General features: G+C 37.6%; 1 protein-coding gene across 9 annotated transcripts; it reads right to left on the reverse strand.

Moving 5' to 3' along the window:
* Positions 1–1,084: 1,084 nt before the first annotated feature.
* On the reverse strand, positions 1,085–15,783 carry LOC18105776 (formin-like protein 20). 9 transcript variants are annotated; one of them, XM_052447405.1, is made up of 17 exons: positions 15,187–15,779; positions 14,137–14,840; positions 13,831–14,052; positions 11,496–13,753; positions 11,217–11,343; positions 9,816–9,887; positions 8,481–8,579; positions 8,310–8,351; positions 6,204–6,284; positions 6,053–6,103; positions 5,884–5,965; positions 4,599–4,693; positions 3,616–3,687; positions 3,418–3,534; positions 2,686–2,754; positions 2,524–2,590; positions 1,085–1,924 (listed from the first exon to the last, which is right to left on the reverse strand). In XM_052447405.1, exons 1-17 carry the CDS (start codon positions 15,257–15,259, stop codon positions 1,920–1,922), a joined length of 4,236 nt encoding a protein of 1,411 aa, XP_052303365.1. In that variant the 5' UTR covers positions 15,260–15,779; the 3' UTR covers positions 1,085–1,919. The 9 variants fall into 9 exon arrangements, 5 of the variants coding, with proteins under 5 accessions (XP_052303365.1, XP_006374440.3, XP_052303366.1 ...); XM_006374378.3 differs by having other exon boundaries at positions 1,085–1,989; positions 15,187–15,777; XR_008057413.1 differs by lacking the exons at positions 1,085–1,924; positions 2,524–2,590; positions 2,686–2,754; positions 3,418–3,534; positions 3,616–3,687 and having other exon boundaries at positions 4,626–4,693; positions 6,053–6,129; positions 15,187–15,782.

The following is a 15,783-nucleotide window of genomic DNA, read 5'->3' on the forward strand; positions in this document are numbered from 1 at the left end:
GCCTTTCAAGAGTGACATCATCAACATTCTCTCTCTCTCTATTAAAAAAACTAGAAGATAACCATCTAGGTGGTGGCCCACTGATAAGAGTTTGGGACCAAGAGGTTTGCTCCCTCTGTGGTCTCAGGTTCAAACCTTGTGGTTGCTCATATGATGGCCACTGGAGGCTTACATGGTCGTTAACTTCAGGGCCCGTGGGATTAGTCGAGGTGCGTGCAAGTTGGCTCGGACACCCACGTTAAACTAAAAAAAAAAAAAAAACTAGAAGATGACATTTTCACATTTGTGTAAAGTCAAATTATATTTTAATTTATTGCTGTTAATTTTTATATGGATTAATTTTAAATTTAAATTAGATAAGAAATCAGTTAGAGAAGTTTTAAGGTTGACATGTTAGCTCTGATTTAATAACAATGCCGGGTAATTTTTTTTTTTAAAAGAAAATTTTCATCTTTCAATTTTTTTTCTTTTGATTGAATTCTTTTTGGGTTTTTTTTAATCAATTTAATTGATTTTGAATTGATTTTTATAATCTGTTTTGATTTATTTTTATGATATTATCAAAATCTCAAACAAATACCTTATTATTTGGTTGGTGCGATGCTTAATTCTGCGAGTATCTATTTATATTATCATATTATTAAGTAAAATCTAGTTTAAAAAAACAGTTGTTAAAGTCATTGGAGTCATTGGAGTTCATGATTTATGTTATGAGTTTAGTAGGCTAAACCACAAAACCCGGATCGATCTAACATGTTATCGTCTTATTAGTAAAAAAAAAATATATCATATTATTTTTTTAAAATCAAACTAAATTTTTACCCATCATCAAGATTATTTTTGGATCAACAAGGTTAATTTTAAATTAGAAATAAGCAACGAGCTATGCTAGAAAAATTCAAGATTGATCAAATAAATCAGATTTAATAAGAATATCATAAAAACTGAGTGATAGAAATACAGACCGAAAAGCTAGGTAGTGGAGGATTTGTTATCTATGATCATATATGTTTTTCATTTTTCGATTTGAATTGAAGCCCTCTAAGAATATATTGAGCATGAAATGTAAATGGAGACCAGGATATTTCATGAATCCCCCATGTTTAATAATTAAATTATGAAACAACAGTGAAAACTGTCTGCAAGCTATATTTTTTTTTTTTTTTTTGGCTGTTATGTTACAATTACACCAAGAGCAACCCGTCACCTGAAAACCTATACATCTTTTGCGACGTGCCAAGTCAAAATCTCTATTAGAAAAAATTAAGAAGAGAAGGGGAAGGTTGCTCCCTATGTTACAAGAAACAAATTAAATTCTAGCGTTAGTGTTGGGTTAGAGCTTTGTACATGGTTTCATGGTACACTGTCACTTGGCGGCTTTTACATCCGCTCTGGTGCAGAAAAAATTATGCCAAACAAATGACGAAGCAGGAAACCGAATCAGCTACTGTATAATGAGGATTCACCAAAACTACAAAATTTCTTCTCAATGAGGCGTCGAGGCCACATCCAGCATCTTTTATATCATGCACGGAACCACCGCTGGTCAGTGTTCTTAACCACCCAGCATGCCCTAGCAAAATGAACACATTCTTCACTGAATATAGCTTAAGGTAGGTTCTGCAGGCCTCGTGGAATGGCGCGCTTGCCTTGTCAATATCACTTTTAAGGGTTGTATTCGCACCGTACTGGTGAATATTGGAGCAGGGATTCGGATGTTTGACACCAATACTCAGCAGCGTGCGCCACCGTTCAATCTGAAAAACTCTGGCAGGTGGTTGTTGTAGCAGGGGACCTCAAATTGCCAAGCAAGAAAAAGGAAGAAACCAATTCACAGCTATTTCATGTTCTTCTTTGTAAGATTTATTCCCTTTCCTCTCTCCATTTCAGCCTCTTTCTCAGCTTTCTTCTTCTCCAATTCAGCCTGTTTCAAATTTTCTTCATGCGCTTTACGAAACAATCTCACAAAATTTAAGAGAGTAGTGGTAACTGCATCAGTGAAGAAGTCATTTTAGATTCTCTCCATTGTTAATCCTTAACATATAGACTAGACTTGACTTGTATTTTAGTACTACAAAAGTTTGATTCCTCCATAGTCCACAGCTTGTCCTTGTTTTTTTTTTTTTATATATCCTTTTCCACCATTTCATATTTATATCACAATTCTTCCAACATATAACTACTGAAGTATTTCTCAAGGAAACAATATAGTATTCATGAAAATTCAATTTGTATCATAGGCCTCGTTTAGTCTTCTCATGTTTGGGATAATTTTCTAGAAGTTTCCTCCTTTTCCCCCTCTGAATATTATTCCATGCCCCATTGTTTTTACCCAGTTCCAAATCAACAAAACTGACCCAAGCCTCATCAAGTACAATCCCGCAGAACCTTTATGTTATTTATAAACATCAAACCTAGTTGAGATACTGAACTTAGTCCACTAACAAATAACCTGTGGGTATACCACAGCGTATTACTGCCACAGATCAATTAAATAAGAAGAGTGTCCAATGCATAACTTGCCTTGCTCAAATGGGCAACGGGCTGGATCCTCACCAAAGTACAGTGCAAGGGCATCCGCATTTCTACCCTGTCCATCACAAGACAATGATTGATGACTGTGATAATAAAACCTATTTACTCTGGTAGATAATAGCGGATGCAAATGAATAGTCAGCAAATTACCACCACAGCATAGAAATTTGTCACGGACGCCACCTCCGTCTCAGCAACACCAATGAATTGTTTTAGTGTCTAAGAAGTCGCATAAGAGAATGTTAGTGCATAAAGAACATATTAACATGCATAAGAAACAAAATGTAAATTGCATTGATCCTCTACTAAACATATAAAATTGGAATTAGATAATGGCACATTCTCACAAGGATAAACTGCTAAGATACTATAAAGATTTTTTATAGTGAGGACCAAAGTTGAGCCCAATCATGCAACTATATTTGAATCTGATGTTACATCAACTACAGATGCCAGCTAATGCATCTAACCACTGATATTTCATTAGTGATCAATGTCAATATCTTATCAAAGTTAAGGAAATAATTTTATATAAGATCTACCCCCGAAGGAAAAAGAAATAGCAATGAATAATATCGGTACTTCAACAAGCTCACTAAGCCAAGAACTCCTATTCTTACAAAGGAAAATGATGCAGTATCAATTGACCAAAGGCAAAAAATAAAAAATTAAAAAAAAAAGGGCAAATCCCCGAAGTATAGCAAGCCATTTCAGATTCCTACAAAGTTAAAGCAATAAACGATGGAACAACATAATAGTAATAGTAATAGTAATAGTAATAGTAATAGAGGAAATTTCAGTAAGCAGTTTTAAAGAGGCAAGATGAAATAAAAACCATGAAAACAGTTTTTACACAGAATAGAAATAAAACAATGGGCTAACCTTCCGAAAAACTTCAGATACAAGACCATCATTTTCTGATGCTGCCAGCTCCTGCTTAACCTTCTCTAATCCCTTGATGATAGTCTGCATTTCTTCTGCTAAAGACTTCAATTGTATCTGCAAGAAACGACGACTCCATCTAAACATAATCTTACTACTGTAATTAAGTGTCGTTGACAATTAAAACAAGGCATGTACCTTAGATGCAGTTTCAAGGCTAACAAGGTCCCGGTGAAAATCTAGAAGCATTGGTGACTTAGCAGCAAGGACCTAGGAGACAAGAAAACAAAGTGTGAGTCTGAACATAAAATTGGCAATTGCCACTGGAGTTCATTTCTTTGATAAGAGGTAAAAAATAATATCGATTAGCAAACATTACAGAACCAGTAGATAAATGAAAACAATCAGTAGAACAATGAACATAATCTAAAACAAAGCAAAGACAATATATAGTTTCCATTTTATACAACTTTGATTCAAATAAAAAATCTCAAGTGTGGAGATTCTAAAATGGAATATTTTATGACTATCTATTGTTTGTAAGGATTCATCATTTCATGTTTTCATTAAATGAATCATTTTCTGAAAACAAAAGGAGAAGAAATTAACTATTATAAGTCTCACTGCAGATGACATTACAATTGCAACAAGGATAGAATCTTAGAGCAATTCAAGTTCAAAATTTTGCGTTTCTGAATCACATCCTTTCCAACTTAATGATATAACTAAGTGCACCCAAATATGTTCCCCAATATTAATCTAATGCTAATGCCAAATTAACAGTCTCCAGATTACATATTCCCAAAAATCTCAAACTCAAAAAATCCAAACTTCACTAAGTTTTTAAATGCACTTAAGACTGCCAAAAAATAGAGTTCAGTTCCTTCTTAATTCAATATGGATCTGCTTGAGCACCCATTCCACAACCTGCATTGTGCACCTAAAAGACATGGTTTGGGAAAACTTATTGTTGCATTGTTCAATTCATTACAAAATGCAGTACTTAATATTGCTAATCAAATAGCTAGTTACATAACCATCACATCCCAGGAAGCAACAGAGCAATCACAAATAGGCTCCACAATCACCAAATTTAGAATAGAAAATCTAAAATTGTCAGTAAACATGATTTTGATTCCACTAGGAAAGTTAAAAAAAAAAGAACATGACACTAATCATACCTTGCAAAGATAATGCATAAGTGTCATCTTGTTGTTCGAAGCGCGCGTATCAGTGAGTTTTAAGAGACTGTCCAACTTGAATCCAATTGCAGAACCTGTACAAATAGGAATAAAAGCTCAAAACATTAAAAAGTGCTCATTGAGGTAGGAGACTATCAGCTGGTAAGATGATGGAAAATAAATAACAAACAAGTGAGAGAAACCAATATTGATCATATGAGTACCAGATAATATGGACATGCATGCTTCAATTCTTCCAAAAGAAAACCAATATTTGATATCTTACATGTTCTATTCATGTTTACCATGTTGTTTATAGTAGTTTCTTTTCCAAAACGCATGAGAATCACTCCTAAAATGATCATTACTTGGCAGGAAAGTGTTCAGAGATCACTAGTTGGGGGAGAGATTAGGTAATAAGAGAATGGGGAAGAAGAGGAAAGGAGACTATATGAGAGAAGAATAGGGACAGGAAAGACAAATAATTAGAGTTGAGCGGAAACACTTTCATAGTTTAAGAACTAAAAACTCGAATCCTTGGAAAATAATGATAGATAAAATAAAAAATAAATAAAAATGCCAAACAGAAAATAGAATGGAACTAAATCAACTATTGGATAGGAAATAAAACATAAAATCCCTAAAACAAACAACATGTGTTTAAATTACAGATCCATGATTCTCAGTCAGTTCCCCATCACATAAAACCTTCAAATTATACTTCGCTAGATTTATAATATCTCAAAAATATAAATCCTTGTCACTACAACAGACATCAAAAGATGGGAAGAGGAGCTGTTTCCTTTAAAGTTGAAGCTGCATGGAGTGTTGGTAAAGGCACTAGTTGAGTTTAAGCCATGAGTTGTGTGATATACTGAAAATAGAGCTCAAAGCTCAAGACTAATTGTACAGATAGTGGCAATTGGCACATCTTATAAATACTGTGATCTTGTTGCTCTAAGATGGCATATGGTTCTTCTGATTCTCTAAGTTGCAATAAAGGCTATGCCCCTCAAGAAGGTTTTAAACAAAGACACGGTTAATTATGGAAAGAGCAAGCACACCGTCACAGGCAATTAAGTTGTGCTTCTTCTTTAATTGTCTCATGAAAACATACAGATAATCATGTCAGGTGCCATTACGAAAGTTCCTTGTAAACCTTTATTGGGAATAAAACATTTATAATTTCCTTGGTTCAGTATTCCCCAGATAAAGAATTTTCTCAAGAATTTCAACTAGAGAGAATTCCAGAACTCGATAAGAATTTAGAACCTGAACTACTTACCTCGTGCAGTTCCTTGATTCAGTGTATTCCCAAGATAAAGAATTTTCTTCAAAATATCTTTCAATTTGAGGGAATTCCGGACCTATTAAGCAGAGATATTCATGCCCCTTATGTAAAAAAATGAATATGTAAACTAATAGAAGGCTTCATTATCATTTGCAGAGCATACCTCATCACATGCAGAATTTACAGTGTTTAAGCTCTTTTTAAACTCTGAAATCTGTGAAACAGGGCAAGATAAGAAAACTGTGGAGAAAACCATAGTTTAGGAGATTTGTAAATTTATGAAAACCACACTAACAATGCACATCAGCCCAAACCTGAGAGCCAAATTGAATCTTGAAAGAAAATACCCTCAACTTGGACTCAACACGTGGCACTTTCATCTGCTCCAAGAAGTACTGGAGGAACACATAATAAAGTTGAATAGTTCAAATTATCAAAATAAAAAAAAAAATGCATTCAAGTTATCCAGCATAACCAATAGGTAAAATCAGTTGTCATAAATAATGTGATCTACATGCATGCCAAAGATTCAAATGAATGGGATTAGCATGATAAACTATAGTCAACATGCACTGTAATATCCTCAAAGATAAAAATTCATAATGACCTCAATTATAGCAATTGAAACCATCAAGACATGTGCAGTCAGCTTTCACCAATTCATACATCCACAAATTAATAATTGCCCTATTATAGCAATTGAAGCTATCAAGACATGCAGTCAACTATCACCAATTTCATGCATCCTAGTTCAGCTCTGCCAAGCACACAGACCATTTCTCAATTTGTGCATGATATTCTTGAGCAGGGCCAAGCTAATTTTTCCTGCATGGTTCCAATAATATCAGATGTCTTCAAAGAGCCTTCCAGCTTTCCCCTTGTACTGCCCTAGCTCTTATATAGCTTCTAAACAGCTTTTAAGTCTACCATCCAAGTCCTGTCATAGGATCCTTTCTCTTTTTGGGCATAAATAACCATGTCCTTAATATGAAAGACAACAGTAACTAACATTTGCTCATCTAATTGAAAAATTGTGTTAAAGTTATTGATTCTACTTCCAAGTAGAGTTTGCAGTTCTGCTGCTCATGAAGAGATTTCCATAATATAGCATTCTTTTTTAGTGTGATGGAGAAAAGTTACTGCTTATATTCCATATATCAATAACAACTACGACATTATCAGGCTTCCACCAATATCACTCTAGAACAGAATACTTGAAGTCTCCAAAGGAACAGGGCAATTTAGACTTGGGATTTCCACTTGGAGGCTTTGGTTTCCATGGGTGGAGGGGTGAAAAGAGTTACCCACCATTGTGTAGGACAAGACCCATTGAAGCCTCCCAACAAAACAATAAAATAATTTAAAATAAAACACGTAACAAAAACAGAATTTGGAGATATCCATCAGAAAGTGGGGCTTGCCTATCACGTTCATCACTTCTCATGCAGTTCATGATACTTCATGCAGACATGTTCAAACAACTTGTACCCTGCTTTGGTATAATAACCTTCTTTTAAAAACAAAACCAAAACCAAAACAAGAGCAAAGGAAAGGAAAAGGGCAACCAGGAAAGAAAGAGCAAAATGACTAGAAAGGCACTGATATTCTTAGCCTACATCTTTTTATTAGATAAAAGAAGAAAATCTATTAGAAATATTGGGTATTTCTTTCTACCCCTAGACAACCAAACTTTGTTGATGAATCTCCCATAACTTGTCACAAGACAGTTTCTATTCTTTTCCTCTTTTTTCTCTTATATAGGAGAAGAAATTTCTCAATGCTTTATTATCATCTAGTATTAGAGATTCAGATTATTTTAACTTCAAAACTTCTAGTAATCTTGAAGAACAAAATCCAATTCTTTCACGGTGCTTACAATCACCACAGTACTTTCCACGTGCCATTTTTAGAGGGCCAAACCAAATTTCTCGTACCACGAGTTAATGTCTTCTTATGCAGCACTTTCCAATTAAAAAATTGATAGTTTTGAGTTCATAATTTCAAATGGAAATTACCAGGGTATCATAAGTTTGTCTTCTCATGCAGCACTTTCAATTAAAAAATTGATAGTTTGCAGTTCATAATTTCAAATGGAAATTGTAAGGGTATCATATACCAGTGATACTATACACTAACTTTTAGTGTTAAATGGATCAGCAAACCTATCTACTTTATTGTCAAAATGAAAACTAAAATGGGCAAGCACAATTATACGTTAACTAGCCATAATCCATCATTTCAGATAATGAAAGAGATGCTATAAAGATTTTAAGAAGTCACATAAGCCAGGCTACAGGTATGGAGTCACACGCCAATCTTCTAGAGTTCAACTAACCCATGTGTGACACCTGACAAAGTACTCAAGAATGCATTCCAGTAAAAGATGAGGAATTTCTGGTTGATAAATAAATTTTGCAGACCTGTTCACACTTTCCCAGTTTCTCCTTGTCACCAGTGTAGCCCTGTTATTTTGCAATTAATCATGGTTAAACGTCTAATATTGACATTGAGTTTCAAGGGTCACAGAATGTCAAAGTACTCTTGAATATGAAATGGAATGTAAATGAGATCATAATTATTTGAAGTTTCACCTTGAGAAGTTCCATCTCCTCTTTAGTGGGACAGAACTTTATAAGATTTTCCACTTGATCAACATCTAATATTGAGTCATCCATTGCTAGTACCGCAGCCTAAAAATATGCAGGCAGGTGTCATATTAGTTAATGAATAACAAAAATAACCTAAATTTCACAAAAAGAAAGACAAAAAAAAGTTGCAGCTCTACCTCCAAAGAAACCTTTTGAAATGAGCATATTCTACAGAACACCTAACTTTTGAACATGTGATGACATGTAGTTTTAAAACCATAATCGTAGCAAGATTTAGAAGTCTTTGATAGTGAGGTAGATGTTGCTTTTTTAAAAAAATTTCTTTTAAAAATACATTAAAATATTTTTTTTAAAATGCATTTTTAACTCAGCATCTAATATTGAGTCATCCATTGCTAGTACCGCAGCCTAAAAATATGCAGGCAGGTGTCATATTAGTTAATGAATAACAAAAATAACCTAAATTTCACAAAAAGAAAGACAAAAAAAAGTTGCAGCTCCCCTTGCACCAAAGGTGGTAGATTCCAGAATAACTAAATTTTTAGTATCAATGCATAAAAGCATGATAAGCATGTTGTCTTTGCTTAAATCAACCACTGAGCTAAATCTTTTAAGAGGGAAACCTACTATAACTGGGGCAAAATTGCATGCATGCACAGAAGTAATATATAACCTGTCATGGATGAAAATGATAGCTCGGGAAAGTAAATTCCACCACAAGGTTAAAATGATATTAAGACCCCTAAATAATACACTTTTTATTCACAAAATCCTGCCCCAAGATTACCAGCTCTGCTCATCTCCCAGTCACAGCTGTCTACAAAAGCCCTAAAGCAACGCAACCTAATATTGGTTCCATTTCCACATCAAAAACGAAACTTAAAATACAATAGTACAGGGAAATCCAAGTTGCAGGAGAGTACGCTCCAAGGTCAACAAACAGTGGTGAAGGCTGGCCAAATCAGGGAAATCAAAGTCACAGGAGAATGTGCTCCTAGGTCAACAGACAGGATAGCTTCTGAACATTACATTACACCCAACCTTTTACACTTCAAAAAACATGCATTTCTATAAATGGCTCAAGACTAGCACAAATTGCTTGAAAAGTAGAAGTCAACTCTCTTTTAAATATACACAACAAAAATATCAACACAAACCACATGATGCTATCCCATTTAAACTTGGGAATCTCAAGCATTGCATCTAGTCTAAGTGCGCACAATATCACATCTTCATCCACTAATCAAGAAAAATAGTTTTGATAAATAAAACAGATATTCTTATCACTGCAAGCACTTCCAAGATGTTTGATCTTACCATCATGTCAGAAAGTGGCATCTTAACTTTTGTAAGCATGATTTCAGTGTTATTTGCCCTCCGCAGATCAATCTACAGTTGACAACAAGATGCTTCATTTGAGAGACATTAAGTTGTAAGAAAAGGATATAGATTCTATCATAATAATATTTTCTTCAACAAGAAACAGCAAAAATTGCAATCAAATTGATATATATTCAGAAAGATACACAAAAACACACATGGCAATCACACAGAAATAAATAACTACTAGAATTTGAACACAGATAAATGAAATCACTAATGCATGATGAGACTGCACGAGGGGCATATATTTCTTTAATGGAGTTTCTTTTTTATTACATGCATCACACCTGCTTAGCATCCAACTCAACTGAACCTTAATATCAAATTCCTTAGGGTCAATTATGTTTCCTTCATCCCATTATATGTAGAGCGTGTTTGACTTTTCCATGAAAAATTGAAAATTAAATCCTTACAATTTCAATCCAAGTCAACTTCAGCATGGTTTGACCCTTAACAGTATACAGCCTAGTATTTAAGACATATGTTACTCTATCTGCACTTAAAAGGTATAACATTGATAAATAACTTATCCGGGGGAGATATTGTAAGCTCAGCTATCAACCAGCTATTATGCAATGGCCCATAAAATGAAGATTTAGTTATATCACACAAGGACTTCTCCATATATCACAAAACAAAGGCCACTGACATTGGTTATTGAGCTATTCACCTGAAATCCAAATAATAATTACAGTTGCTACCAACATCAAACGTTTAGACTTGCATTTTCAAGCTTAATGTTTGTATGGTCAATGCATGGCCGTGCTTGGTTGTAGGAAATCCAAGGATTGGTATTTGTAGGTAGTTGGGTAGCGCTCCAGGTGCAGTTGATCAAGGATAACAAATCGATGTAAACTCTAGTAAACAACTGATAAGAAGTAAAACTGGAAGGTAGTCTTGTTTTTATCCCAAGTGTAAAAATTTCATAAATACATACTAAGCAACATGTTCATTGTCTGTATAAAGAATGTCTGAATAACTGATGCAAATACATTCAAAGTAACTTTTCTCACCAAATTATCACAGAAACTACAAAAATAAACACCAGTTCTAGAATCATTCATCACGATATCTTCCCTAGAAAACGAAGGCTTATGGGCTAATGAGAAAAGTGGTGCAATTCCTACCACAATCAAATTAACTAAAGCCTTGTGGAGAAAGCAAATGCAACTTATGATATTATGATTGGAAAAAGAAGAAACACCATTGAAAATAAATTAAGAAGTGAGAGAAAGATAAAATATAACCCCAGCAACAAGAATAAAATATCCATCACACACATCTGAGGTTTTTTTTCAGACAAATTTCAAGGCAGGGAAATGAATTTTAGATTACCAGGTTAACTTTGTCAGTTTTTGATCCAACAGACTTGCGTCTTCCTCCAGCTTTACCCAAATCAGCAGGTTTGGGGACGGTTGCAGAGAAAAGGCTTTCTAGCTCTGATACATCGAATTCCGGTGCACTATGCCACAAGGATGCAACACCGTATAAAAAAAACAGAGAAATGATGCATAACCGTAAATAGTGAGGCATGTATAGATTCAGGAAAGTATGGCTGAATAGTGTGTTAGTAATTCTAAAAGAAAATTCAATTGGTAAAAGAAGTTGCAGTACATTTGGGGCTCTCCATGCCTTTGCAGCTCTTCCCATAAGCTTCCTTGTATTGCTCTTGTTACCTTGCTCCAATGCAAAGGCTTTAAGGAAGATCTTCTGGGTGCTGTAGCGGATGTCCCCATCCCTGAAAGACGTGAAAGCCCACGCCCTCTTCCTAAAGGGAGACCTCTGGCACTGCCTGGAGGTGGAGGAGGTGCACTGCCTGGAGGTCCTGGTGGTGCTGGAGGGCCAGGAACACGAGCACCTGGTGGAGCTGGAGGAGGCGGGCCGGCTCCACGACCCATAGGAGGCGGGGGAGGCGGGGCTCCACGACCCATAGGAGGAGGCGGGGGAGGCGGGGCTCCACGACCCATAGGAGGAGGCGGGGGAGGCGGGGCTCCACGCCCCGGAGGTGGCGGGGGAGGCGGGGCTCCACGACCTATAGGAGGAGGCGGGGGAGGCGGGGGTCTCCCCGGAGGAGGTGGTGGTGGAGGAGGAGCTCCACGCCCTGGAGGAGGAGGAGGTGGTGGAGGAACTGCACATCCTGGAGGAGCAGCAACTCCACGCCCTGGAGGAGGAGGCGGTGGTGGAGGAGCTACACGTCCTGGAGGAGGAGGTGGTGGTGGTGGTGGAGGTGGAGGAGGAGCTACATGTCTTGGAGGATGTGGTCGTGACGGAGGAGCCTGACTCATAAATGGAGGTGATGGAGGAGTTCCAAGTAAAGGAGGTGGAGGTGGAGGTGGGGGCGGTGGAGCTCCATGTGCTGGTTGCAAGGGAGGGGGAGGGGGTGGGGGTGGGGGAGCTCTATGTGAAGCATGTGTAAGAGGTGGAGGTGGAGGTGGAGGTGGAGGTGGATTGGGAACTCCAACTCTGCCATGATATGAAGTAGTAGAAGCACTCAAAGGGGGAGGAGATGGTGAAGAATAAGTTGGAGCAAGAGCAGCTGGAGTATAATTAGAATTCCAAGGGGGTGGGGGAGGTGGGGGAGGCAAAACCTTCCTGATATTCTGTCCACTGGACAGAGGGGGTAAGGGAGGGGGTGGTGGTGGAGATACATGCTGTGGAACTATCTGAATATTCTGCCTGCTAAATGATGAGGATGGCGGAGGAGGAGGAGGAGGAGGCGGAGGAGGAGGAGGTGCTGGTGCTGGTGCTGGTGCTGGTGCTGGGGGAGGTGCTTCACCTACTGGACTGGCCTGAAAATCATACAATGAAGATTTGTTGAAATAAAGCGGAGGAGGAGGAGGCGGCGGCGGAGGCAGAGGAGGAGGAGGCGGCGGAGGCGGAGGTGGAGGCGGAGGGTGCACAACTTGTTGCCAGTCAAGAGAAGGATGTGATTCAGTTGTAGTAGGAAACCCACTTGAAATTAAATCTCCAGGGTCAGCAGCAACAGAAGTCGTCTTTACATGGCCACCGGCACTAGAGTCCGTTGTTGAAGCACAAAATCCAAGAGCTGGTGGTGCACTATTATATCTTGATGGTGGATATGCTACATGCATTGAATTGGTAAAAGGGCCTTTATTAGGGGGAACCCACCGAGGAACAGTATTTGGCTTGCTTTGTTTTCCATTAGTTCCCTGTGGTTCATGTTGTTTAGTCTTTTGTTTGGTTACAATTGAATCTGCAGCCGGTTTTGCATTTGATGTAGGATGTCTCCTTGGTGAAGGTAACACTAATTTCTCAAGTTTTTGTCTGCCAACATCAGCACTCAACTTTACTGGTGGAATGATGGATTCTAACTTCTTTGTAGAAGTATTTTCTCCATCACCTTGATCTTCCATCTTTTTAAGTTCCCCATCCACATCTTCAATCACTTCTGTTGTTTCTTTACTCAGTGTATCAGTAGCAACAACCACAGAATCTGCCTTGAGATCCCCATCATCCACAGCAATGTCTTTCACTGCCAAAAAATCAGTATCCACCTTCTCATCTACCTTGTACTTGACATCATCCACAGCAATATCCTTCACTGCATCAACACTAGAATCTAGCTTCCCCTCCTGTTTGCGATTCCCATCATCAGAAGCACAGTCTTCAAATGAGTGAAGATCCGAATCCTCCTTCCAGACTTCTTTGCTGTCTACATTAACTGGCATGTTGTCATGAACTATATGAGAAGCCTCATCCACCTTTGCTTCATGCCCATCCACTACACTGCTGAAAATTTCTTCCACCTCAAAAAATTCCTCAGGTGAAGCACTTTCTGTCTCATTCCCATCTTCATTCGCCATGACTGTGGTGACATTAGGCACAACAGCATCAGCATCCGCAAAAAGTACCTGATACAGATATGAGTATGCATTCAACTCCTACAGCTTCAGAAAAGAGGGTCAACAAAAGAATTAGGTTAACCTACCTCTGCTCTGAAGTCCTTTGGAAATTGGTCCTTGGCATCCCAGAGAGTGTCAATCTCATCACGAATGAGCATCAAAATATTGGCCCGCACAAATGCTGTGTGGAACATCACTCTGAACATCATCTCCTCACGTACCAAATCTTCATCCAAATGGATGCACTCAAGAACAACATCCCCTTGAATACGGCACCTTATATCTATTTTCACTAGCGTGCACTCTTCCTGCAATTGATGAAATTCATAAGAAACACCTTAAAGTGGAGGCGTTTCATGTACCATTTTCAATTACATGACTAAGGGCATTACCTGCTGGTACAGGCGAACATGTTTTTTAGTCTTTGACGTAGAAAACAACAGCTTGGAAGTTCTATTGGCTGGTTTTGAAGGATCCTGGCCATAAACACGAACAACTGGCCGGCAACCTTTGGCCCCCTCAAATAATGGAAGGGCTCTAAGCATCAGACAATCCAACAGTAAAGGAGTATCTGATGGAGGCCAATCTGAACCAAAATTTCTTCTAGAAATGTACTGAAGATATCTAAGTTGGGAAGGCTGTGGATTTAAAGGAGACAAAAGATGAAGAAGTTCCCTAGGAGCTTGCTTGTAGACCATTTCAAGAGTCTTGTTCTCCCCAGTATACTGTTTCCGATATAACAAAAGACCTGCAAGCATGAAAGCAAGTACAGGCCAACCTCCTCTTTCACAATGCATTAACAGCACATTTTGTTGCCCTTCCAAGGACAGCCAGCTTTCGCTGGATCTAAGGAAGTGGTGGATCATCTCCAGTGGCAGCATAGGACAGCCCTCATACTGACGAGGGTAATCCATAACTGTCATGTCATACTGAGACAATATGTCCGAAATTTGGCTCCGCCTCTCTCCTTCTCTAAAGTTAAACACCATGAAGGACGCATCAGGAAAGTGGTCTTGTAGCTGCGCTACAATGCCACCCAAGTACACCTTAAACTCATCTTCTTCCAACACATCCGTGGAGAAGCAACAATCAAACACTGCAAAACAACGAAAATGATAAAACGAATTAGCTAAAAAGTGCTGATACGTCAAAATTTCTAAAGCTCCATCAAACTCCTCAACATTTCAGCCACTTAACAAGTCTGTCTAAGCTCTCAAAACCTAGGAAATACTAACAAAACCAATAGCAGCAAAATTCTTTAAGCATTGCTCAATTGCAGATTCTTAGTGCATTGCCAAGATTAAATACCGGACTTCGAATAATTCACAACTAAATTATAAGAAACCTAATCATCAGGTTTGAATTGTTCAAAACTAGCAAGCAATTAAGCAGAAATTTGAAGATGCATTCAATAGCGAAATTAAGAAGGAAAAAAAAAGTACCGTAAACTCTCTCGGAGATCTCAAGAAGCCGATCCGGCGGCTTCCGGTAGAAGAAGCGTCTGAACAGCGCCATCTGATGGCGCTGTTTCTCCGGCGATCGGATCCAAACCGTTGATTTACAATAGCACCGGAAAGATCAGAATTGAGCAACTCAAAATCATAGCAGATCCCGATATTCTCCAACACAATTAATTACACACGTATATAAAATAAAAATTGAAAGAAAAACAAAATGGACAACGTTTCTGAAGAGACAGTCGGTTACGTAATTGGATCAAATCAACCACAATGAGCATAACATTTCACAATTTAGCTCTCTATAATAATATTATTCAATTTAGCTCTATATAATAATATTATTATTAATTAAAATAATAATAATCAACAGAGGAAAGTGTCTTTGTGTGTGTGGCAAGTGACAGTCGAGAAAAGAGATCAAGGTGAAAATGTGGAGATAAGGTCTTTGGAAGAGGAATTATTTTGGATTCAAATGTTGATCGGTGTTGTATTTTTTATTATTATTAACTATTATTGTTTTTTTTTTCTTTTCGTAAGAAAATCACATGGAGAGAGAAGCATAGGGGGGACTGTCAAGGA

The sequence above is a fragment of the Populus trichocarpa genome, chromosome 15 (genome assembly GCF_000002775.5).
Source record: "Populus trichocarpa isolate Nisqually-1 chromosome 15, P.trichocarpa_v4.1, whole genome shotgun sequence".
Lineage (NCBI taxonomy): Eukaryota > Viridiplantae > Streptophyta > Magnoliopsida > Malpighiales > Salicaceae > Populus > Populus trichocarpa.